General features: G+C 46.2%; 1 protein-coding gene across 6 annotated transcripts in view; it reads right to left on the bottom strand.

The window, feature by feature from the left end:
* Positions 1 to 21,980, bottom strand: part of LOC142488324 (uncharacterized) — a 107,663-nt gene that overhangs the window by 41,651 nt on the left and 44,032 nt on the right. For all 6 annotated transcript variants that reach the window (XM_075588690.1, XM_075588691.1, XM_075588692.1 and 3 more), the window contains one exon: positions 10,815 to 10,928. In XM_075588690.1, the coding sequence (XP_075444805.1) occupies positions 10,815 to 10,848 (34 nt within the window). In that variant the 5' untranslated portion in view covers positions 10,849 to 10,928. The remainder of the gene's footprint in view (positions 1 to 10,814; positions 10,929 to 21,980) is intronic.

The raw sequence follows: 21,980 nt of genomic DNA, 5'->3' as shown, positions 1-21,980 counted from the left end.
ATCCCAGATTTTAATGTGCTGATTGAACCATTGCATCAGGCAATATCACGCGAGATTAAGTCAGAACAGACTAGGCCGAAAACACCTTTTAAATGGTTAACTGTTGAGGATGAGGCATTGCGAAAGTTATTAGCAGCAGTTAATGATGCTTCCTACTTAGCGCAGCGCGACCCAGCAAAACCATTGTCAGCATATGTAAACATTTCACCACTAGCTGCATACATTTGAATTTACAATGCAATGGAAGCTGTACCAATTACACTTCTATCTTATGTATTCACAAATACAGAGAAAAGATATTTGCCGCTTGAGAAATTGTTATCAGCGGTTACACTTACAGTGCTGAAATCAAGAGACTTGGCACAGGGACAGGATATCTATATATACACTTCAGTAGCTTCACTAGCAACATTGCAGAAACAGACCATTCCGGAGAGGAAGGCGTTAAGAAGCCGTTGGTTAAAGTGGTATACTATCATAGAAGATCCGCAAATACATTTTGTGCATGACAAAACATTAACGACACTGGATGATTTGCCATCCCCTTTTGAAGGAGTGAGATGGGAAACACAGCCACACCCAAATTATTACACATGCATTTTCTACACAGATGTTCAGCTGTAGACTCAAGCAAAGAAGGAGTAAATAAATCTGCAGGTTCAGGAATTGCTAAATATGATGCAGATATGAATCTGCTGCACAGTTGGCAATTACCTATAGGAGATCACTCTGCACAGTTTGCAGAGATTCACGCTTTAGCTTTTGCTATGAAAGAATCACTTACAGTTAAAGGACATGTACTTATAGTTACAGATTCCGCATACTTAGCACGGTCGGCACTGCAGGATCTCCCAATATGGAAATCAAATGGATTTTTAAATGCCAAAAGAAAACCACTAACACACATTGCTAAGTTGAAGGCCATTGCTGCCTATTTTGATCATAAGCCTGATATTGAAATTGTACATGAGCCAGCGCATAGATCGCTTGGTTCTTCGGTTCATACTATGGGGAACCAGTTCGAAGATAGTCTCGCGCAAACTGTAAGTCAAAAATTTGCCGTTAACAAAGTGTTGACAAGGGCACAGTCAAAGTCAGCCAGTCTCGATGCAGAGTTGTATGCTTGTCTGGATACTACCAGGCCTAATCCACCTGGTTATCCTAAAAAATACTCATATTAACTGGTCGACAATAATTGTATGGTTGTAATTGATGCTAATGAATTCATTGTTCCCCCTTTAGCAAGCAGAATGCAGATAGCTATGCAAGCACATGATAGTGTGGGACACCCTCACCTAGGGAGAGAAAACGTTTTGTTGACACAAACAGAAATATTGGTGGCCGAATATGAGAAAAACGGTTAAGACAGTTTTAAGAAACTGTAAACCATGTCAGTTGGTAAACAGTCCTAATCATCAGACACCACCATTTATTATTAATGCAATACCGAGCAAGCCGTTTGATTTAATATATTTAGATCATATTGGACCATTACCTCCATCACATTCCTACAAACATGTTTTGGTTTGTGTTGATGCTTGTACAAGGTTTACGTGGTTATACCCCATTCGTAGCACGACAGTTAGCTCTACGATTAATTGTTTCAACTCCTTAGTAAGCGTCGCTAAGCCCAAGGCCTTTCAATCCGATGGTGGACCTGCTTTTACTGCAACAGAAACCAAGGAATGGGCAGCAATATTAGGTATTGAATGGGCCTACAGCTCGCCGTCCCATCCCGAGTCTTCAGGTATGGTCGAACGCAAAAATTACGAGGTGAAACGACTTTTAACCAAAATGCTATCTAATCGTCATACACAGTGGTACCCACTTTTGGTTTCGGTCCAGATTGGTCTAAATAATATTCCTAACACAACAACTGGTAAAACACCACATGAACTGTTATATGGTACTCCTATGAATACACAATTTAATAATGATTCTATTTCTGTCCCAGGGAGACTCGAACAAATATTAATTGTACAAGAATTGAGGGATTCTTTTTCCCATACAGCCCACACACCTCGTAATCCTAAAGCTTGGACGCCGCAGATTGGACATTTGGTCCAGGAGAGGGTTGCTAAGGTAAAGCCGTTGCGGCCTAAGTGGAAGAAACCAACCACGATACTGAAAAAGTTAAACGAGCGTACCTTTGTTATCAAAGAAACTAAAGGCAAAGAAAGGACTGTGAGTATAGACAATCTTAAACCCACAGCTCACTGCAGTGAAAAAACTGTAAAAGATGGAGGAGACACCATATCTGGCACAGAATTCGATGGAGCTGCAGTCTCTCGAAGCACAGACTGCACGGCCACAGGATGTGGAAACTAATCACGCAGGTGAGGTCCAACAAGCTGAAGCCGACTTCCCTGACCGTGACCAAAGACATACATATGTGTTACCTGCCATTCCCGGTCAACGCAATATTTTCCGGGAGGCCCATCAATCAATGGCTAAGGTAATCACGAAGAAAAGACTGTTTAAGACTATTTTGTGTCTCTCAATCTGTTTTGCTTTTCTAGAAATATCCGCCAGTGTTATTTTCAGGTTACAATGGCATTTTGTGACTAAACAAGAAGGCGAGATCATCAACTGGCAACATACAGCTGCACACGGTATTACCACACCAGACTCCAGAATCGTGAAACGAGGACTTCACTATGATTTGAGACCGGTGGAGGTACAGTCGGTGGGTATACCTCAAGGTGTGTATTGGAAGCCGTTTCATAAACCTATCATCCAGAAACGAAAGACTTTGGGGATTTCACAGGTTGTGCTGCTTGATTCAACTGTGCTAGCTAAAGAGGCTGGTATCACTACGCCAGAAGGAAGGAAACTGGTGACACGACATCTGAATGCCCAGATGCAACAGCTGCAATCTACGAGCCTGAAATATAATCTACCCCTGCATGACCATTGGAAACAGCAGAGCTACCGTGAACAACGTTGTTATGCTGAATATGGACATTGCTATTTCATTGACTTTCAAGGAACACGTAAATGGCCAACGAAGGAGCTGAAAGCTGATCATTGCCCTCGGCCTGGTGTAACCATGGACAATATAAGGCAGCGGTGCACAAACTGGGGGGCGCAAGATTATGTAGGGGGGGCGCGGGCTGCTTGCAGGGAAACCTGGGGGCGGGCAGAGCTGTGCACGGGCGGCCTGAAGCTCCGTGCTGCTGCTTCTATGTGTCTGTGTCTTGCAGAGGGGGCGGGGCTTCTCTCTGCACACAGACAGCCCTCCTTCTCTTCCTGTCTGCTTCCCGCACCAGTTTTCAGCAGCATTGGGGGTTGGGGGATCGGAGCATGTCGCCCCCCTACGTGAAAGAGTGTGTGTGTGTTTGTGTGTGTGTGTGTGTGTGTGTGTGTGTGTGTGTGTGGTGGGGGGGGGGGGGGATTTGAGTGTGTGGTGGTGGTGGGGGGGGGATTTGAGTGTGTGGTGGGGGGGATTTGAGTGTGTGATGGGGGGGGATTTGAGTGTGTGTGGTGGGGTGGGGATTTGAGTGTGTGTGTGTGTGTGGTGGGGGTGGGGGATTTGAGTGTGTGTGGTGGGGGGGGGATTTGAGTGTGTGGGGGGGGGGATTTGAGTGTGTGGTGGGGGGTTTGAGTGTGTGTGGTGGGGGGGATTTGAATGTGTGTGTGGTGGGGGGGGATTTGAGTGTGTGTGTGGTGGGGGGGGGATTTGAGTGTGTGTGTGGTGGGGGGGGATTTGAGTGTGTGTGTGTGGTGGGGGGGATTTGAGTGTGTGTGTGTGTGTGGTGGGGGGGGATTTCAGTGTGTGTGGTGGGGGATTTGAGTGTGTATGTGGTGGGGGGGATTTGAGTGTGTGTGTGGGGGGGGATTGAGTTTGTGTGTGTGTGTGTGGGGGGATTGGTTGTGTGTTTGGGGGGGAATTGAGTGTGTGTGCGGGGGGGGGGGATTGTGTGTGTGTGTGTGGTGATTTGAGTGTGTGTGGGGATCGAGTTTGTGTGTGTGTGGGGGGGGATTGTGTGTGTGTGTGGGGGGGGGGGAAGGGGATTGTGTGTGGGGGGGGAAAGGGGATTGTGTGTGTGGGGGGGATTGTGTGTGTGTGTGGGGGGGGGAAGGGGATTGTGTGTGTGGGGGGGGAAAGGGGATTGTGTGTGTGTGGGCGGGGGGGATTGTGTGTGTGTGTGTGGGGGGATTGAGTGTGTGTGTGGGGGGGATTGAGTGTGTGTGTGTGGGGATTGTGTGTGTGTGTGGGGGGGGGGGATTGAGTGTGTGTCGGGGGGGATTGAGTGTGTGTGTGTGGGGATTGAGTGTGTGTGTGGGGAATGAGTGTGTGTGTGTGGGGATTGAGTGTGTGTGTGTGGGGATTGAGTGTGTATGTGTGGGGATTGAGTGTGTGTATGTGTGGGGATTGAGTGTGTGTGTGTGTGGGGATTGAGTGTGTGTGTGGGGGGATTGAGTGTGTGTGTGGGGGGATTGAGTGTGTGTGTGGGGGGATTGAGTGTGTGTGTGTGGGGATTGAGTGTGTGTGTGTGGTGATTGATTGAGTGTATGTGGTGAGTGTGTGTGTGTGTGGTGATTGAGTGTATGTGGTGAGTGTGTGTATGTGGTGATTGATTGAGAGAGTGTGTGTTGTAATGCAGTGGTGCGCAAACTGGGGGGGCAATGAGGCGCAAGATTATTTAGGGGGGCGCAGGCGGCGTGCGACGAAAACTGGGTGCACGGGCCGGCAGACGCTGTGCGCGGGAGGACGCAAAAGCTGTGCGCGAGGGGCGGCCAAGAAGATGTGCACGGGCGGGCAGCCGAAGATGTGTGCGGGTGGCTGAACAGGATAATGCAGGTGGCGGCCACGTGATGGTGTGCGAGCGCACGCGCAGGGGCTTCGGAGGTACGGGGAGGAGCACGCCCGAGCACGGTGAAGTCAAACGCCCCTCCTTCGGTGTCTGCCCTGCAATAGTGCTGTGTTCCTGCTCTCCTCCGCTGGCAACCTGCTTCGCTGCGATCCTCTGCAAGTGAAAGGGTAGGCTGCACCTATATCACTCATACTATGAATGTACAGAACTAATAAAAAAGAAAGTGAAAACACAACATTGAAAACGGGAAAAAATAAATAATACTGTAGGTAGGAGTTTGGATGACAATGGGGATAGCAAGACAAAAAGCATGGAGGGGAAGGAAGAAAAAAAAGGGGGGGGGAGAGGGAAGGGAGGTAGCAAAGAGGTGCATGAAGGCCCCCCAAAGTATTGCCTTTGTGCACGTACGCTCTCCCAAGCTTGGCGCTTGGGGAGTCAAACAAAATTGACTTTGAAGTGCGCTCAGCAGCAGTCAATACACACACACAGCCACACACACAAATAGCCCCGATCTACGCTTGCAAAATTATGCAGGACACCCTGTGCTCATGCTTGGAGAGTTGGTGTCACCGCTCTCAGCGGCAGCGTGGACGCAGCCTAATTTTGCAAGCGCGAGCTGTTGAAATATGTAAGTATTTAAACATATTTGGATTTATATTGTATACCGTTTAATAAAGGTTTTTTTTTTTTTTCACGTGATTTTGATTACATCAGGCAGGGGGGGCCCGAGAAATTTTATGGATGAAAAGGGGGGCTCGGCATAAAAAGTTTGCTCACCCCTGAATAAGGTATAAGCAATACGCTATTTTCTATCTGAATACAGGTCAGAATACTCAGAAAGGACTTGTTCCGAACGGACAGATTGATCCTAGAGTGGCATTCTGGGAAGGTGCTGAAGAAGAAGAGTACAGAATACCTGGAGGGGTAAGATCCTATAATTCTGCTGTTTTCTGCTCTGACAGTATTTACTCAGAATGGTGGGACCCATCCACAACCGCTGATGAACTGTTACTCAAACTTCAAGATGTGATGGAAGATTATAAAACTGGACAGCTACAGACAGCAGCACTTCTGAAAGAATGGAATATAAAAGGTGATGGTATGTTGTTTCGTGGACCTACTGCATGGGACACTTGTACTCAACCACGCTTTGCAACATTTACCAATACTACATACTACAGCCATTCATATAAAGGTTTCAAGAATGCGTGTGGTATCACATTGGAGAAATTAAAATCGATGAAGGAATCTGTGATAAGGACAATACAGTATTCAATTACGGGTGTACTCCCTGTTCTTTTTATTACAATCTCACGGAAGGCTATTTTAAATGGCAACCAAAAATGATTGATCAAGGATTTTTACATTTTTCTGAGTTACGAGGTTTTTGGTGTGTGGAGCGTATAGTGATTATGAAACCTAATTATAAAGTCTACTCCCCGTTCCAGAAATGTCTCAATGATAGTTTACATATTAACGTACACACGGTAATCAGGGCAATGAGCGATTAGAAGAATGTACAAATAGCTCCAGATGATAAACCCTGTGAATATGACACATGCACCACACATAATATTGTTAACATGCCCTACTCAGAGGCAATGTGGGGTACAAATGCTACAATTAATACCATAGTGCATTATCAAAATGATACATATTTCATGAATGAATGTAAGGTTTCAAGTAAATCATCTACTAGGAAATTGCTTACTAACGATGATATTCTTATCACCACAGGACACTTGCTGAGTGATTCTGTTTCTGTTATAAGCCAAATCTCTGACTCAAATGATGAAGAATTGAGGAGAGGTATTTTGGTGTTAAGGGATCATCCGATAACATTTGTTTCATACACAATTTCAAACATTACAGTGTTATCTGAAGAAATCAAAGCTTTGGTTATTCTTAATCACATCACTTCTATAAGGTTAACATTGCAAAATCACAAGGTTGACATATCACTTTTAAATCTGACATGGATCACAGAGAATCTCAATTTAAGTCCAAAAGAATCTGAGATCCTAGCATATGTTTCACAAACCACAGTTTATGACATACGAGAAAAAAACCACAGACTGGTTCCTAATCCTGATGACTCTTTATGGGAAGTTTTTGTGTACTACGAATTATTTATCCCAGGAGATGTTTATACAACAAATTGGGAACTGCTTAATTTTGGACACTTAACACACACACAAGGTCTTATTTCGCAAAGGTGCAGGTTGCTCAACCATTTCAGTACATGTCTGTGAAATGTGATCGTGAATTTTTCATCAGCACTATACGATGTGTTGATAAAGGTTATTTAGTATGTGAAGACATCATACAGCACATGTCTTGCAATGATCAAATGCAAGGTAGCAACTGCCCAATAACTGCGACACCAATTCAAACTCCTTTTACATTAATTCACAGTCTAGATAATGGGAGTTACATCATAGTATTGTCTACAGAAGAGGATTGCGACATACCTCCTTTTCAGGCATCACTTGTCACAGTTAATAGAAGTATACAGTGTTTGGTACTACCTTTATTCCACCTCTGTTACATAAGACAGTTACATCTGCCGTACATTTCCAGGTACCAGCTATTACACTAAGACTTCCTCACATGACAGCCTATTTGGCACATTTAAAGAACATGAAGATAACTACAGGATTCACACATGATATGGTGCATACTCTCCTACAAAGAGTTCACAGTGAATAACTACGTGTTGATTTACACCCAGGTGATTTTCCACAGTGGTTAACTACACTAGGTGAGTCACTGAAAACTTTTTGGCCAATTACGGGCAATTTCTTGTCAAACATAGGTACCAGCCTACAAACTACTGGTAAAGGTATTTTTAGTGTACTAGGAAATGTGTTTGGAATCCTAGGGTATTTGAAACCACTATTGTTTTTTTATTTTAGGGATAATAATCCTTGTTATTTTACTTCGTGTTTTCTCTTTTCTTCCGAAGATGAAGAGGTAATCAGCTTAATCGCATTTTTACTTCTAGTATATATTTTTAATATTTTTACCTAGATACTAATATACTGTTTTAAGCACACAGGTCAAATCTAACCTGCTGCAGCATGCTTTGTTGCAAGGACACAGACGGAAAAAAAGATACTTCACAAATTTTGCTTCTACCACGGTCGTATCAAACCTCCATGAGAATGTATTTGGATTAACTTGTTTTGCCACATCGGAAGCCCCGCAAAGTGCATGCAGTTCATGATTTGATGAGAGACTCTCTTGTTTCCTCAGGACCGTTTTCAGTTTTAACTCCTAATGGGACATGGCTTCCGCGTAGGGACATTGCTTCTGGGGGGGGGGGGGGGGGGGGCAAAACGGAGCTGGGGGGGCAAAACAGAGCTGGGGGGGGCAAAACAGAGCTGGGGGGGGGCAAAACAGAGCTGGGGGGGGGGCAAAACAGAGCTGGGCGGGGGGCAAAACAGAGCTGGGGGGGGCAAAACAGAGCTGGGGGGGCAAAACAGAGCTGGGGGGGCAAAACAGAGCTAGGGGGGCAAAACAGAGCTGGGGGGGGCAAAACAGAGCTGGGGGGGGCAAAACAGAGCTGGGGGGGCAAAACAGAGCTGGGGGGGCAAAACAGAGCTGGGGGGGGCAAAACAGAGCTGGGGGGGGCAAAACAGAGCTGGGGGGGCAAAACAGAGCTGGGGGGGCAAAACAGAGCTGGGGTGGGCAAAACAGAGCTTGGGGGACAAAACAGAGCTGGGGGGGGGGGCAAAACAGAGCTGGGGGGGGGGGCAAAACAGAGCGGGGGGGGCAAAACAGAGCTGAGGGGGGGCAAAACGGAACTTGGGGGCAAAACGGACATGGGGGAGGGGGTAAATACTCAGCCGTCTCTGTTAACCTACCCTCCCCCCCAGCAGCATCAACAGCCAGCACCCCTACCAGGGAGCATTTCCTCACCTCAGGCAGAAGCAGTGTGGCCGGGGGTTGGGGACCCCTGGGTTAGAGCGCACCGGCCAATGAGAGCCGTGGGGGGGCGGGACACACGGGGCAATGAGAGCCGTGGGAGGGCGGGTGAACCGACAGACGGACAGACGGACCAATCAAATTGTCAACAGACACACAACCAAGATTTTCAGTTTTACATATATAGATCACAGCAGAGAATTTTAAGTAGAGCTGAAAAATAGGCTTCAACTTGCTTATGTAGCAGGGTTCCCCCTAACTACTATTCTGCCCAATGGGCTAGCAGTAAACCCTGGTACTATCAGGTTGCCGGTAGTTTGTATGGGGTTTTCCCCCACATCTTTGGTATTGCACTTGAGTGACAGCAGGGGGTGGTACAGCCTGTTGTAGCTGGGACAAAGGGTCGCCAGCTTTCTGGTTGTACTTAAGGGCAGGACCGCCCTCAAGTTAGAGTTGTTTCTTCCCCTCTGAGAAAGGCAGGTCACACAACTGGGAGCCTGAGATTGGGGCCTTCCCATGTGCTCTTCTCTCCGGGGGAGAGTGAGTGTGACTATACCTCTGTCAGCTCCGGTAACCGAATAACTATCAATAATCCCTGTGCTGGTTCTTACAGTCTGATAACGCCATTAACTTGTTAATGAATTTTTTTGTATATTTTTTTTAAAACAATTAATGGACAATACATCAGAAATTTCTGTCCATAAATTATCATTGATTTTTCAGCCCAACGGGCTAGCAGTAAACCCTGGTATTATCAGGTTGCCAGCAATTGGTATATGTGACAGTCGAGGGGTGCCAAGCCAGTAATAAAGGGGTCACCCCAATTAGGCACCCCCTTCAACCGTCTGGGAATTGAGGGGTTAACCAGAAATGTACCTATAGTATACATTTTCGCCTGCTTCTAAACCCACATGTATTCCCCTGGTTTATTATGTTCCCACGTGTAGAGTGTTGCACCACGCAGGTTACACTGGGAACAGGTCGGGAGGGCAAGGGATAATGATGTATATGGCTATTACTTCTGGTTCCCTTTCCCCATGCTCATGTAGCACCTGCCGGCAAGGTCCCATAGGTCGCCATTGGATCCCCATACAAGTCAATGGAGATTGAGACAGTTTTGGCCCTATATCATGACCGGCCAGTAGATGGCGCCCGAGAGAAAGAGCGGATTTTCTCCATTGAAGTCAATGGAGGAGTTTTTGGTATGGGGTTTTGTAAACCTCAGAAATCAAATTTTCGATAGTTGACTTGTCCATATTCTGACACAAGCACAACTCAACTCTTTTCAAAAGTAATTTGAACAGTATCCAGGCAGAATAGCTTACTTAAATTTCCATTGGATGTTAGCTGCTCACATGACCAGGCCATCTTGCTGCAATAGCAAACAAGTTTGTCTCCTCTGCTTTTTGTATCCTTGTATCTCACGTGCAAGCTCGCGCTCACTATGGCCATGCGCTTTGGAATACACACATTTGTTTGTAGCGCGAGCTATGTAGCTCGCTGCGTATTTTGCACTATGCACGAGGCCTAAGAATAGGATTATAGTATGCATGGTGGCGCTGGTGTGCGCGCATCAAGATCAATTTCCTGATTCCCAATGAGTGCGCCCTTAGTGCGCGTGCACACTACGGAGAACGCTGGCGCGATCGCGTCTTCAAAAGACAAAGTTTTCTGTCTTTTCAAGCGGTGGCCGTTTAACGTCCACGTCACTTGAGCGCTTCAGCCAATGAGGGCGAACCAGCTTTGTGACGCGTATGCCGCATGTCCAATCACATGCAGACAAGTTCACTGATCGCAGGGGCTGCAGGAGGGTGCGAGTTTTCCCAAATGCGCTACATCCCATCCATTGATGGTCAGAGACCCACAACTCTGCATTTCCAACCTTTATACTTATTTGAGAGAGAGACATATTGCTCCTTTACCTCTGCTGCATGTGGCTTGTTCTACAAGACCCAGCATATCTAAAGACTTCTAATGAGAGGTAATTAACCCTGAATATCCCCTAAAGGTGACCAAACTACCTGTTACTAGATAACCTTTATCTACACAAAAGTATGCGGAGGTTCTCACCATCGACAGGAAATGTAAATATTTCACTCTTCATTGTTGTTAGATGATACTCAGTGTTCAGCTCTTCTTCCTCTGACTTAATCTCGAACCTCTCCGGTACAATCACTGGGAAACCTGGCAATGAGAAAAGGAAAATCCATCATGTAAAGAAGCGGAGAGTGGAACCTCTTCCTGTGATATAACTACATAGAAATACTTTATACCGATTCCTGAGGGGAGCAGTAATTGATTGTACTTAATTATTAACCCTGAGTGATGAAGGTCATCACCGAGTGCTGAACACATGTTGGAGTTTTTGGTGCTCCCAATGTTGAAACCTCAATAATAATCACGCACGGCCCCTCTGCGGATTCAAACTTAACATGTTAGAGAGAGGTCCTCCCAAGCCTGGCCATACTGCCCCCTTCTACATTATTGTTGGCAGTACTATCATAGACCCAGTATCACAAGCAAGCTGCAACTCTTCTAAAGTAAAGTTTTTACTTTTCTACCTTTCTGAAGATGATACAGGAATTCCAAATTGTCCAGAGTCCCAGTTAGCAACATATCACATGGATCAGATCTCATAAGATCTTTTGCTAGCTAAGACCACGGTGTTATAGTGATGACCACAGTATACTGCATATAGGGCAAGGACCCTACAGACCATCTACAACCCCAGGTTCCATTTAGAGGCAAGTAAGCAGTCTCCCTCTGAGGACCTGGGTAGGTGAGTATATGAAATCCATATGTGGCCTCGGATATATCTGCTGTCGATAGTATTTATCCTGTCTACAAGCAATGTTTATATATACACTCTACTATTGTGCTAGGCGTCTTTTTCCTTGAGCACAAGACAGTCCTTGGTAACCCTTTCTGAAAATGAACCTGCTACTTACCCCAATTCTACTCTTTATTGTGGCCTCAAGTAAATGTTACTCTCTCTATCCACTGTAACCTTCCCGCCTGCTGGTCCACACACAATGTAATCATCCACCCTGGACTACTCAAAAGCCTTTATCTACTGAATGTTGACGGACCAGTACACCCAGCACCACTCAGTCTAATGGCAAACATCACAACCTGCAAACAATTATTAAAATGCATATTTATACTGTTAATCTCTTTAGCAGGGCATATTGAACTCCACCCAGGCCCCCCCTTTTCACCTCAGTCCTATACCCTTGAAAATGGCCCTTTCAATTGACAAAAGGGCTCTGTACACCCATATAAATATTCAAAGTCTGCTGCCCAAACTGGATGAACTAAGGGCATGGTGCCTTGTACATAATAAGCCTAAAGCCATAATTCTCACCAAAACATGCCAAACTCTTAAAACCCTCGATGTTTCCATTCAGTGATACTCCATTTTTAAGAAAGCTTGGTCAAAGAAAGGAGGAGGGGTGTTATTTTATATTGAAGACTACTTACAATTTACACTTGTAAATTGCCCCTCAAGCCCATCTTTTGAAAGGCTGGTTTGTAAAATGTGTCTCCCCTTCTCTAAGCCCATTATTATTGCTGGTATCTACTGTCCCCTTAAAGCCCAACTACAATGCCCGACTGATATCCCTCTTTTTTGGCACAATTTCTTCTCTGAATGGGATGAGTGAGGTGTTAGTTCTTGGGGATTTGAAACTCAATTGGCTTGATCCTAAAAACAACAACATCTGGACACAATTCCAGTCACTAAATTTAATCCAACTAATTTCCCAACCCACACGGACAAACCTAAAATCTGGCAACCATTCTTGAAAGATTGTATACTATCCTCTTGTCCAAACAGAATCCAATACTCTGGTATCTCCTACCTGACATTGTAAGTGGCCATGCAATAGCTTATTGTGTAAGGAAAAATCAAACAACTCGTCAAGCCCTAAAGTTCTACTCGCTCGGAAATGTACAAACTTTAACCCACAATAATTTCTGGCTGACTTTATAAACTGCCCTTGGTACCAAAACAACCTAATACCTGACCCCGATCCTCCACTTGATTGTTTCCAGAGTTCTTAAACCTCTGTGATACCCCTTCTCTGCAGAATAAGAGTACGGGGGATCCACCTTCCATGGGTTACAACTAACCTTACTGTATTTTTCCATTTTATGGCTGCCTTGTGGAAAAGTTACAAGGTTAGGCTATGTCCCCAGTGGCCACGGTGTGCGCGCCGCACACACGGTACAGTCTTTTATGGGGCAGGCCCCAGTCGGCGTGTATGCGTGCACAAGGCGCGATGTGCGACCGCCTTGGCCTAAAAACAAGATTTTTGTCTTTTGGCGTGGCGGACGAGCATTGGCTATGTCACAGCGGCGTGTTAACCTTCTGATTTAATAATGACCCGCCTTAAAACTCACCCCACAAATCAAGCATTCCAATAGCCAGCACTAATGGCTAGTATCCCACACCCACAGTCACTCTTACCAACCATTGTGGCCAAGCACTGCCACCTATGGCACTTATTTCCTCTTAGATTGTAAGCTCGTCGGGGCAGAGATTTCCTTTCCTATTGTCTGATTTTGGTGATCTTATTGTATTATAATTCCCTGTACTGTATTCTTTGTGAGGCGCCGAGTACACTTTTGACGCTATATAAATAAAGATATACATACATACATATGAGATTCAGTGTGGAATGGAACTGGGACAACTAACTGGTACAATATTCCTAGATTTTGCAAAGGCTTTTGATACTGATCATCATGTTATCTTGTTAAACGAGGTTCAGTACTCTGGAATAGGGGAACATGCTTTAAATTAGTTTCACTCAGACCCATCGGGTAGATTCCAATTTATAGTCCAATCCCTTGCATACCACTTGTGGGGTTTCGCAATACTCTGTTCTGGGGCACCTAAACTTTTCAGTCTTCATTAATGATCTATCTACAATTTGTAAGGTCAGCTGCAATGCACATGTATGCAGATGGCAAAATCTTATATACACACAGCCCTAACCGCACTGACCTTCAACACGTGATTCAACCTAATTTTTCAAGACAAATACTAGACTTCCTAAATGGAAGTCCTAGGATGGAGAGGGAGGGAAATGAAACAGATAACACACTAAATAGAATACAGCCATACCCCGCATTAATGTACGCAATGGGACCGGAGCATGTATGTAAAGCGAAAATGTACTTAAAGTGAAGCACTACCGGAGGCGCATGCGCGAGGCTGAGGTGGATGGCAGCATAAACTCCGTCCCCCACCTCCCAAAAAGCAATAAAAAAGCTGCGAACGACCCGTTAAAAAAACCCAGAAAATAACACAGAAGCACGGCGGCAACCCCCGCCCAGCGATGGCCCCGATGAACCCTAAAAAGAAAAAGGAAGATATCTCGGCCGACCTGCCTCACGGAGCGCCGGAACAGAAATGGCGCCGGAATCAGCAGCAGGCTCAGAATCAGAAAAGGAGGAAGACCCCCCAGGAGAATCGGCCCAGCTACCGGTACGCTGGTGTGATTTTGACCGGCTCTATCAGGACATGAAGGCGCTAATTCATGTAGAGATGCAGGATTTGAAAAAGGAAGTACACGGCCTGGGGGAAAGAACTGGGGCCCTAGAAGATAAAAAGGTGACCACCTCAAAGCACATAAAAAAGGCCGACAAAAAGGCAGCATACATGCAGGCCCAAATCAACGAACTCACGGACCGGCAGGAAGACGCGGAGAACAGGGATCGCTGCAACAACATCCAAGTCCGCGGCATCCCTGATGTAGAGGGATTCGTGACCAGGTGGCTAGAATCACTGCTCCCGGAGCTGTCAGCTGCCGAATTAACGATGGACCGCTGCCACAGGGCCCTCAGAAGCCGCCCTGCAGCGACGGAGCAGCCGCGTGATGTGATCGCCAGGTTACACCATTTTAAGACCAGGGATGCTGTCTTCCACAAAACTAAGGCTGAAGGCTCCTGCAGGTTTGAAGGCACATCCATGCAGCTGTTCCAAGACCTCTCTCCGGTCACCCTGGCCAGAAGACGGAAGCTACAACCAGTCACCAAAGTGCTAAGAGACCGGGAGATCCGCTACAGATGGACCTTCCCGTTTGGCCTGCTGGTAATAAAAAACGGGAAGGCCATCTCTATGAGGGAAATCGAAGAAAGCGAGGACTTCTTTAACAAACTGGGGGTGAAGGAGGGCCCAGCAAGAAGCCCCAGGAGGGACCAACCGGACGAGACGGAATGGAGGACAGCCGGTGCGTCCAAAACCAACTGAGACCCGGTGGATACCGAAGGGCCCTGAACTATACACTAGTGAACACACACTAAAAATAAAAGTTATTGGGTTACAGTTTGCCCAGTTTTGTAACCTTGTACCGACATTCCCAAAGAAACTTACCTTAAACCGAAATCCCCAGCCGACACGAACACTGAACTAACAAGCGGAACCCCCACACGAGCCTTAACCCGAAGAAGCCCTCGATAATCCTAAAAAAAGAGGGAAAGGACAAAAGCAAAAATCCCCAACATAAAGCACTTACCTGGAGACAGAATGGCGGACGGCAGTGGAATGCATGACGACAAAAATGGCGCTGCAGCAACAGCTAGTCCGCATGGCATCTTCCCGGAAGCAGAGCCTGTCCTGGCAGGAGACCTGGTGAGGAGACGTCTTCCTTCGCGGGCTTCACCAGGGAAAATGGCGTCCACCGGAAGGACGTCACAGGAAATGGAACGGACGCCATCTTGGAGGAGGCAGAGGGGCAAAATCACGGATCGTCATCCGGAGGCGACGGGAGCGTCCGAGATCTCGCGGGAGGTGGCAGTAAAACATGGACGCACTCTGACAACAGCTAGGAACCCGAGCCGCAATAGAGTGGGACACTATCGGTCCCAGACAAGGATTAAGGGAGCGGCATAAGAGTGATAAGAGTAGTAGAGAAGCATTAAATAACAGAGGAGGGGACAGGAAGATGAAAGGTTAGAAAGGAGAGAAGGGCGAGCGAGGCCAAAACACGATCAGTAGCCCCCCCACCAAGAGCTCCACATGGAAATAGGGGGCAGCGGACCCACAAGCCATAGAATAGAAGGGGTCTACAACACCCAAGAAATAGGTAACACAGCGGTATATAAACGTCCTCAAAGGAGGGTCAGAAGGCATACATAGGGTAACAGGAGGCTGTTAGGCATCACAGCTGCTAGACGCAGAGGTGGGGGCAGACGAGAAATACAGTATGACGAAGTACCAGCGGCAGGAGAATAGGGAAGTCGACCATCCATAGTTAACGGGTTAATGTTAAGGTTAATGTTAAAAATAAGTTTGAAGCGGAGTTGGTTTGAAGCTCAACTTAGCTCAGGTAAAGAGGGAGGGGGGGAGGGTGCTGCATGAGTCTCCACATGGGCACAAGGGGGATACTCTATATGTGGCCCATGAAAGTCCCCACTGGGCCAGCTATGAGGGGCGGTAGAGGGGGAGGGAGGTCTATCCCGGACTCCGCCCAGGTTGAACGTCCAGGAGAGGCAGAGAAGGCGAGTGGGGGAGTTGGATTTTCCCCATTTGCCGGATGTTCAGTAAAGTTGATTTTATGTGTTGAGATAAGTGTCTATAATGTTCCCCCTGTGTGTTTACCTGTGTTTCTCTCGGCTACAGCCAAGAAGTATGGAAAGCACAAGCCGGGGCTCGAGAAATAAATCACCGTGCAGGGCACATCTACTCATCAGGACGTCCCAGAAGGCTAGCGATAAGAGAAAGGTTTGGATAGCCACACATGGGTAGGGAAATTGTGATCCTTTCACATAATGTGAAAGGCTTTAATAGCCATGGGAAGAGAAAGCTGGCCATGACGGACTAGAAAAAGACTGACCCAGACATACTAATGCTACAAGAGAGACACTTTTCCAAAGACAGCTCCCCGAAATACATTGACTATAAATATAAAAAATGGTTCAAGGCCTCCGCTAAAAAGAAAAAAAGAGGTGTAGCAATACTATTTCATGATAGACTACCACTAACAGTCCAGACTGTCAAAAAAGACAAGAACGGCCGGTACTTGATCATTCTAGGGGAAATACAGGGTCAACCGCTCACGGTTGCAAATATATATGCCCGAAGTGATAATGCAGGCTTTTCTAGAGAAGTTCTTCTCCGTACTCAGCAAACTGGCACAGGGCTGTGTTATCCTGGGAGGGGACTTTAACCAGACCCTTGATCCGCTGCTGGATAGGTGTACCCCTGAGGGCCACAGCCGGTCGAAAATCAGGACAGTTTCGAACAGAGGACTGAGAATCAACAATTTCTTAGACGTTTGGCGTGAGCACCATTATAACGAAAAAGGTTTCACATTTTACTCCCACCCTCACGACAGATACAGTAGGATTGACTACCTCTTTGTGTCTAGCAGAATGGTTTCACAGATCTCCCACTCGGGAATCCACGATATTTCGTGGTCGGATCATGCACCGGTCGAGCTGCGGTGCACGGGATTCAGTCTAGATAGATAAGGAGCGAACTGGAAACTTAATGAAATATTGTTAAAAATCCCCGAAATCTCACAAAAAGTGGGGGATAGAATCAGGGTATACTTTCAGGAGAACACAGGAAGTGTGGTTTCACAGTCCACCCTATGGGAAGCCCATAAGGCTACTCTAAGAGGAGAGCTCATAGGGATCACGAGTAAGCGAAAGAGGGAAAAGGACAAAAAAATTACCCAATTAAAATCAGAATTGACGGTCCTATCCTCCCTCCACAAAGATAACAAAAATGCAACAACCCTTAAGCAGTTGATGGACACCAAAACTAAACTTACTGCTAACTTCCCGTGCTGAGAAGGAGCTGTCCTGATCCAAGCGGAAATGTTATGAAAAGGCCAACAAGCCAGATACCCTACTTGCCAATAAGCTTAGAGACAGAATCCAAGTCTCCCAAATTCAGGCGATTCGGACGGCACAGGGGAATCTCACCTCTGACCCCAAAATGATAGTAGAAGAATTTAAATCATATTATGAGACCTTGTATGACGGTGCGAAAGTGGCCCACAATGCAACCACGCAAGCACGTCTAAAGACATTTTTAAAAGACGCTCAGTTACCTAAATTGACTAGAGAGGAGAGGGACGCACTACAGGCAGATTTCAATATATAGAGGAGCTTCTGGAGGTAATGAAGTCACTGAAGGCATCCAAGGCCACAGGCCCGGATGGCTTCTCCAATCTCTATAATAAAAAATTCCGTAACATTTTGGCTCCTCACCTCCTAAAGCTATGTAATTCATTTATGGACGGTGCCCCCATCCCGGGCTCGATGCTCCAGGCGTCTATCTCAGTGATCCCCAAACCGGGGAAAGACCCAGCGGACTGTAAAAGCTATAGACCCATCTCACTGATTAACTCAGATACCAAAATCTTTTCAAAATTACTGGCTAACCGCCTTAATCAGGTGTTGCCGAAGTTGGTCCACCCGATCAAGTAGGGTTCATATGCGGGAGACAGGCATCAGATAACACTAGACGGATCATAGATTTCATCGATTTGGCCCAAAAGAAACAAATCCCATTGATGGTGCTTAGTCTTGACGCAGAGAAAGCCTTCGATAGAATTGATTGGCCCTACTTGAGGGAGACACTTGGGGAATTTGGCCTGGGAGGGAGAATGTTAGAGGCAGTTCTGGCTCTATACCAGGGACTGACGGCGAAGGTCAGGCACAGGGCTTCCCGTCGGGGGAATTCCTGATAAAGAGTGGCACCAGGCAGGGATGCCCCCTATCGCCCCTTCTTTTTGCACTCTGCATTGAGCCCCTGGCGGCACATATTCGCCGCAGCCCAGACATAACAGGCATTCAAATAGGAGATCAGTCGCATAAGGTGGCCCTGTACGCTGATGACGTGATATTGTTAATATCACAGCCCCTCACCTCTCTACCAAATGTCTTTAGTATACTTGGGGAATTCAATACGATATCAGGTTTCAAAATCAACCAAGCTAAATCTGAAGCCCTAGCCATAAACTTACCAAAAGTCACCGAAAAACTGATTATGGTCAACTTTAATTTCAAATGGCAAACCTCCTCCATTAAATATCTAGGGTAAATATCACGAAACAATTTGACACCCTTTATAAAGCAAATTATCCCAGACTGATACGGACACTGAAGGAGGATCTCAGGAGATGGGCAGGGTACACAATATCATGGATCGGCAAAATCCAGACGCTTAAAATGAACCTCTTCCCCAGGATTCTGTGCCTCTTTCAGACCCTTCCGATACCTATAATTAAGGAAGACATCCTCCGGCTGCAGTCTGCAATGGTGAAATTCGTCTGGGGTAATAAAACGCCACGCATTAAAACTAGCACACTTATTCGGCCCACATCACAAGGAGGGTTAGTGGTACCTTACTTTTTATCATATTTCAGAGCGGCCCAATTATCCCAAATTACTCAGTGGCACACCCAACCGAAGCTAAAACGCTGGGTGGAACTAGAGTCCGACTGCTGTGCACCGGTGGCACTGCAGGACTTAATTTGGCTACCAAAAAGGGTGCATAAAACCATAAGTACACCGCTCTCCGCAGTCAGCAGCTCATTAGCAGTATGGGACAAGAGCAGATATAGATTTGCCCTTACACGGCAACACTCCTTGATGACCCCCATTTTGGGAAACCCTGATTTCGCTCCGGGCCTGCAAATTAAAAGACTTCACAATCTGGAGACAAAAAGGCTATACTCGGCTACTACACCTGGAGGGACGAATTTCAATCAAATCTTTTGAGCAAATTAAATCTGAAAAAACAGTACCAAATTCAGAATTCTTTAGGTACCTCCAGTTAAGAGCATTCTATTCTAAATTCCCAAATCGCCCTAAGCGCACTAATTTCGAACAGCTCTGCTCCAGAGGGACAGACACCAGTGGCCTTATCTCTGGTATATACAGAGAGGTGGTCTCCCCAGCGACTGACGACGACGTGGTGCTGAGTTACAGAGCCAGCTGGGAACGGGACTTGGGAGAGACGTTAGAGGACGAGGACTGGAGCCATATAGTTACAGCAGCATCTAAAAGTTCTATATGCACCACATTAAAGGAGAATGCATATAAATGCCTAATGAGATGGTACCTGACCCCACTACGATTATCAAAGTTTGTCAAAGATTACCCCCCATTGTGCCCCAAACAATGTGGGGAACAGGCAGACTTGCTACACATGCTGTTCGGTTGCCCCAAGTTAGTCCCGATATGGGAAGACATCAGGAATTGGCTCCAGAGAATTCTCGGCTGCACGGTCCCTTTGGACCCCTGGTTGTTCCTGCTGGCCAGACGCAACCAGAGGCTAAACAGACCGGCGCACAAATTAATTGCACGTTTTGCAACCGCCCTGAGGTGCGAAATCGGAGCATTGTGGAAACAGCCCGAAGTACCCAATATCCCACAAATCAGGAATAGAATTTGGTATGTCTGTCGGATGGAGCAGTTAACAAGTTTGGTTAATGAGAGCGGCACAAATTTCCTAAAAGTATGGGGGCGCCGTGGCTGGCCCAAATAGATATCCCGGGGGTCAGTGCCGCTAACAAATTGCTTTAATAGTAACGGACGCATTCTCCTCTGATGCGGAGAGACAATTAAGGGACCTATACAAACTAACGCGACGGGATCTGACGCTAAGCCAGACAGATAGAGAAACGGGACAGATAGGCCGAACATGGAGATATGGGCGGATGCAGGCGTGGAACCGTAGGTTTGAACCTCTTCCATGGGGCCGATAACAGTGAGCCCCCCCTGCGACTTGTCGGAGAACGTAATCATCTGGAGTCTGCTGCCCCCCCCCTTCCTTTTTTTTCTTTGTATCCCTGTCTAAGGTCTTGTTTGTCAGTGCGTCTCCCCAGTGCGTCAGTGTTGGTGCAAGTTAAATAAAGGAGGACGTGTGGTGACATTTATGTATGACATTGGGTTGGCAGACATTGTTGTGAATGTACCATGCTCTCAATAAAAACAATTTTTTTTGGTTGAAAAAGTGAAGCGCTACCTTTTCCCCCCACTTATCGATGCATGTACTGTACGGCAATCGTCATATACGTGCATAACTGATGTAAATAAGGCATTTGTAACAGGCTCTATAGTCTCCCCGCTTGCGCACAGCTTCGGTACAGGTAGAGAGTCGGTATTGCTGTTCAGGACGTGCTGACAGGCGCATGCGTGAGGTGCTGTTTGTCTATTGGGCGATATGTCCTTACTCGCGAGTGTACTTAAAGTGAGTGTCCTTAAACTGGGGTATGCCTGTAGATCAGGAAATAGCAAGGGGCATGGAGGTAGAATGGGGGAAAGTGCGAGTTTGACAAGCAGCGAGACACCCATAGTAAATACAGATAATATACTAGAAAACTTCAAAAGACTAAACCAGATCTGCACAGAAAAGAAGGCGCAGATAAAATAGTACAGGCTGAAAAACAACTTAAATGCATACTTGCTAATGCAAGAAGCCTTACAGATAAGATGGGGGAGCTTGAATTAATAGCTGCAAGGGAGCAAAATGATATCATAGGCATTACTGAAACGATAAAGAAGAACCAACCAGGAGAGGGGCAATACTGGATTTGGCAATCTCAAACAATGCAGAGGTAATAGCAAATATTAAAGTCCGGAACATTTGGGTAACAGTGATCATCATAACATGGTCTCATTTGAAATAATTATCAAAAAACAGATTACTTGGGTTCAACAAAGACCTTAAACTTTAGAAAGGCAGATTTGAATAAACTGAGGACTAATCCACAAGGAATACATTGGGATGATAATTTTGCAGGGAAAAATGTAGAAGATAAATGGGCAGTCTTTCAAACATTGTTAGAAAAGCACACTTATCAGTGTATACCCTTGGGTAATAAGTATAAAAGAAATAAGTCAAAATCTATATGGCTAAATAAACAGGTAGGGGAGGAAATGGATAAGAAGAGGAAGGTGTTTAGATTCATAAAAGTCAGAAGGGACGGAGACATCGTATCAGAATTATAAGGAATGCAAACAAAACTTGCAAAGGGGCAATCAAATTAGCAAAAATGGATAATGAAAAAAGGATAGCAATAGGGAGAGGGAGTGGCTCAGTGAGTAAAATACACTGATTGGCACTGAGAGTTTGAAGCAGGGGAGCCTGGTTCAATTCCCGGTGTCGGCTCCTTGTGACCTTGGGCAAGTCACTTTATCTCCCTGTGCCTCAGGCACCAAAAACATAGATTGTAAGCTCCACGGGGCAGGGACCTCAGCCTGCAAAATGTC

This window comes from Ascaphus truei, chromosome 2 (genome assembly GCF_040206685.1).
Source record: "Ascaphus truei isolate aAscTru1 chromosome 2, aAscTru1.hap1, whole genome shotgun sequence".
In the NCBI taxonomy this organism is placed as follows: domain Eukaryota; kingdom Metazoa; phylum Chordata; class Amphibia; order Anura; family Ascaphidae; genus Ascaphus; species Ascaphus truei.
The sequence above is the reverse complement of the archived record's forward strand: the minus strand, read 5'-3'. Positions and strand labels throughout refer to the sequence as shown.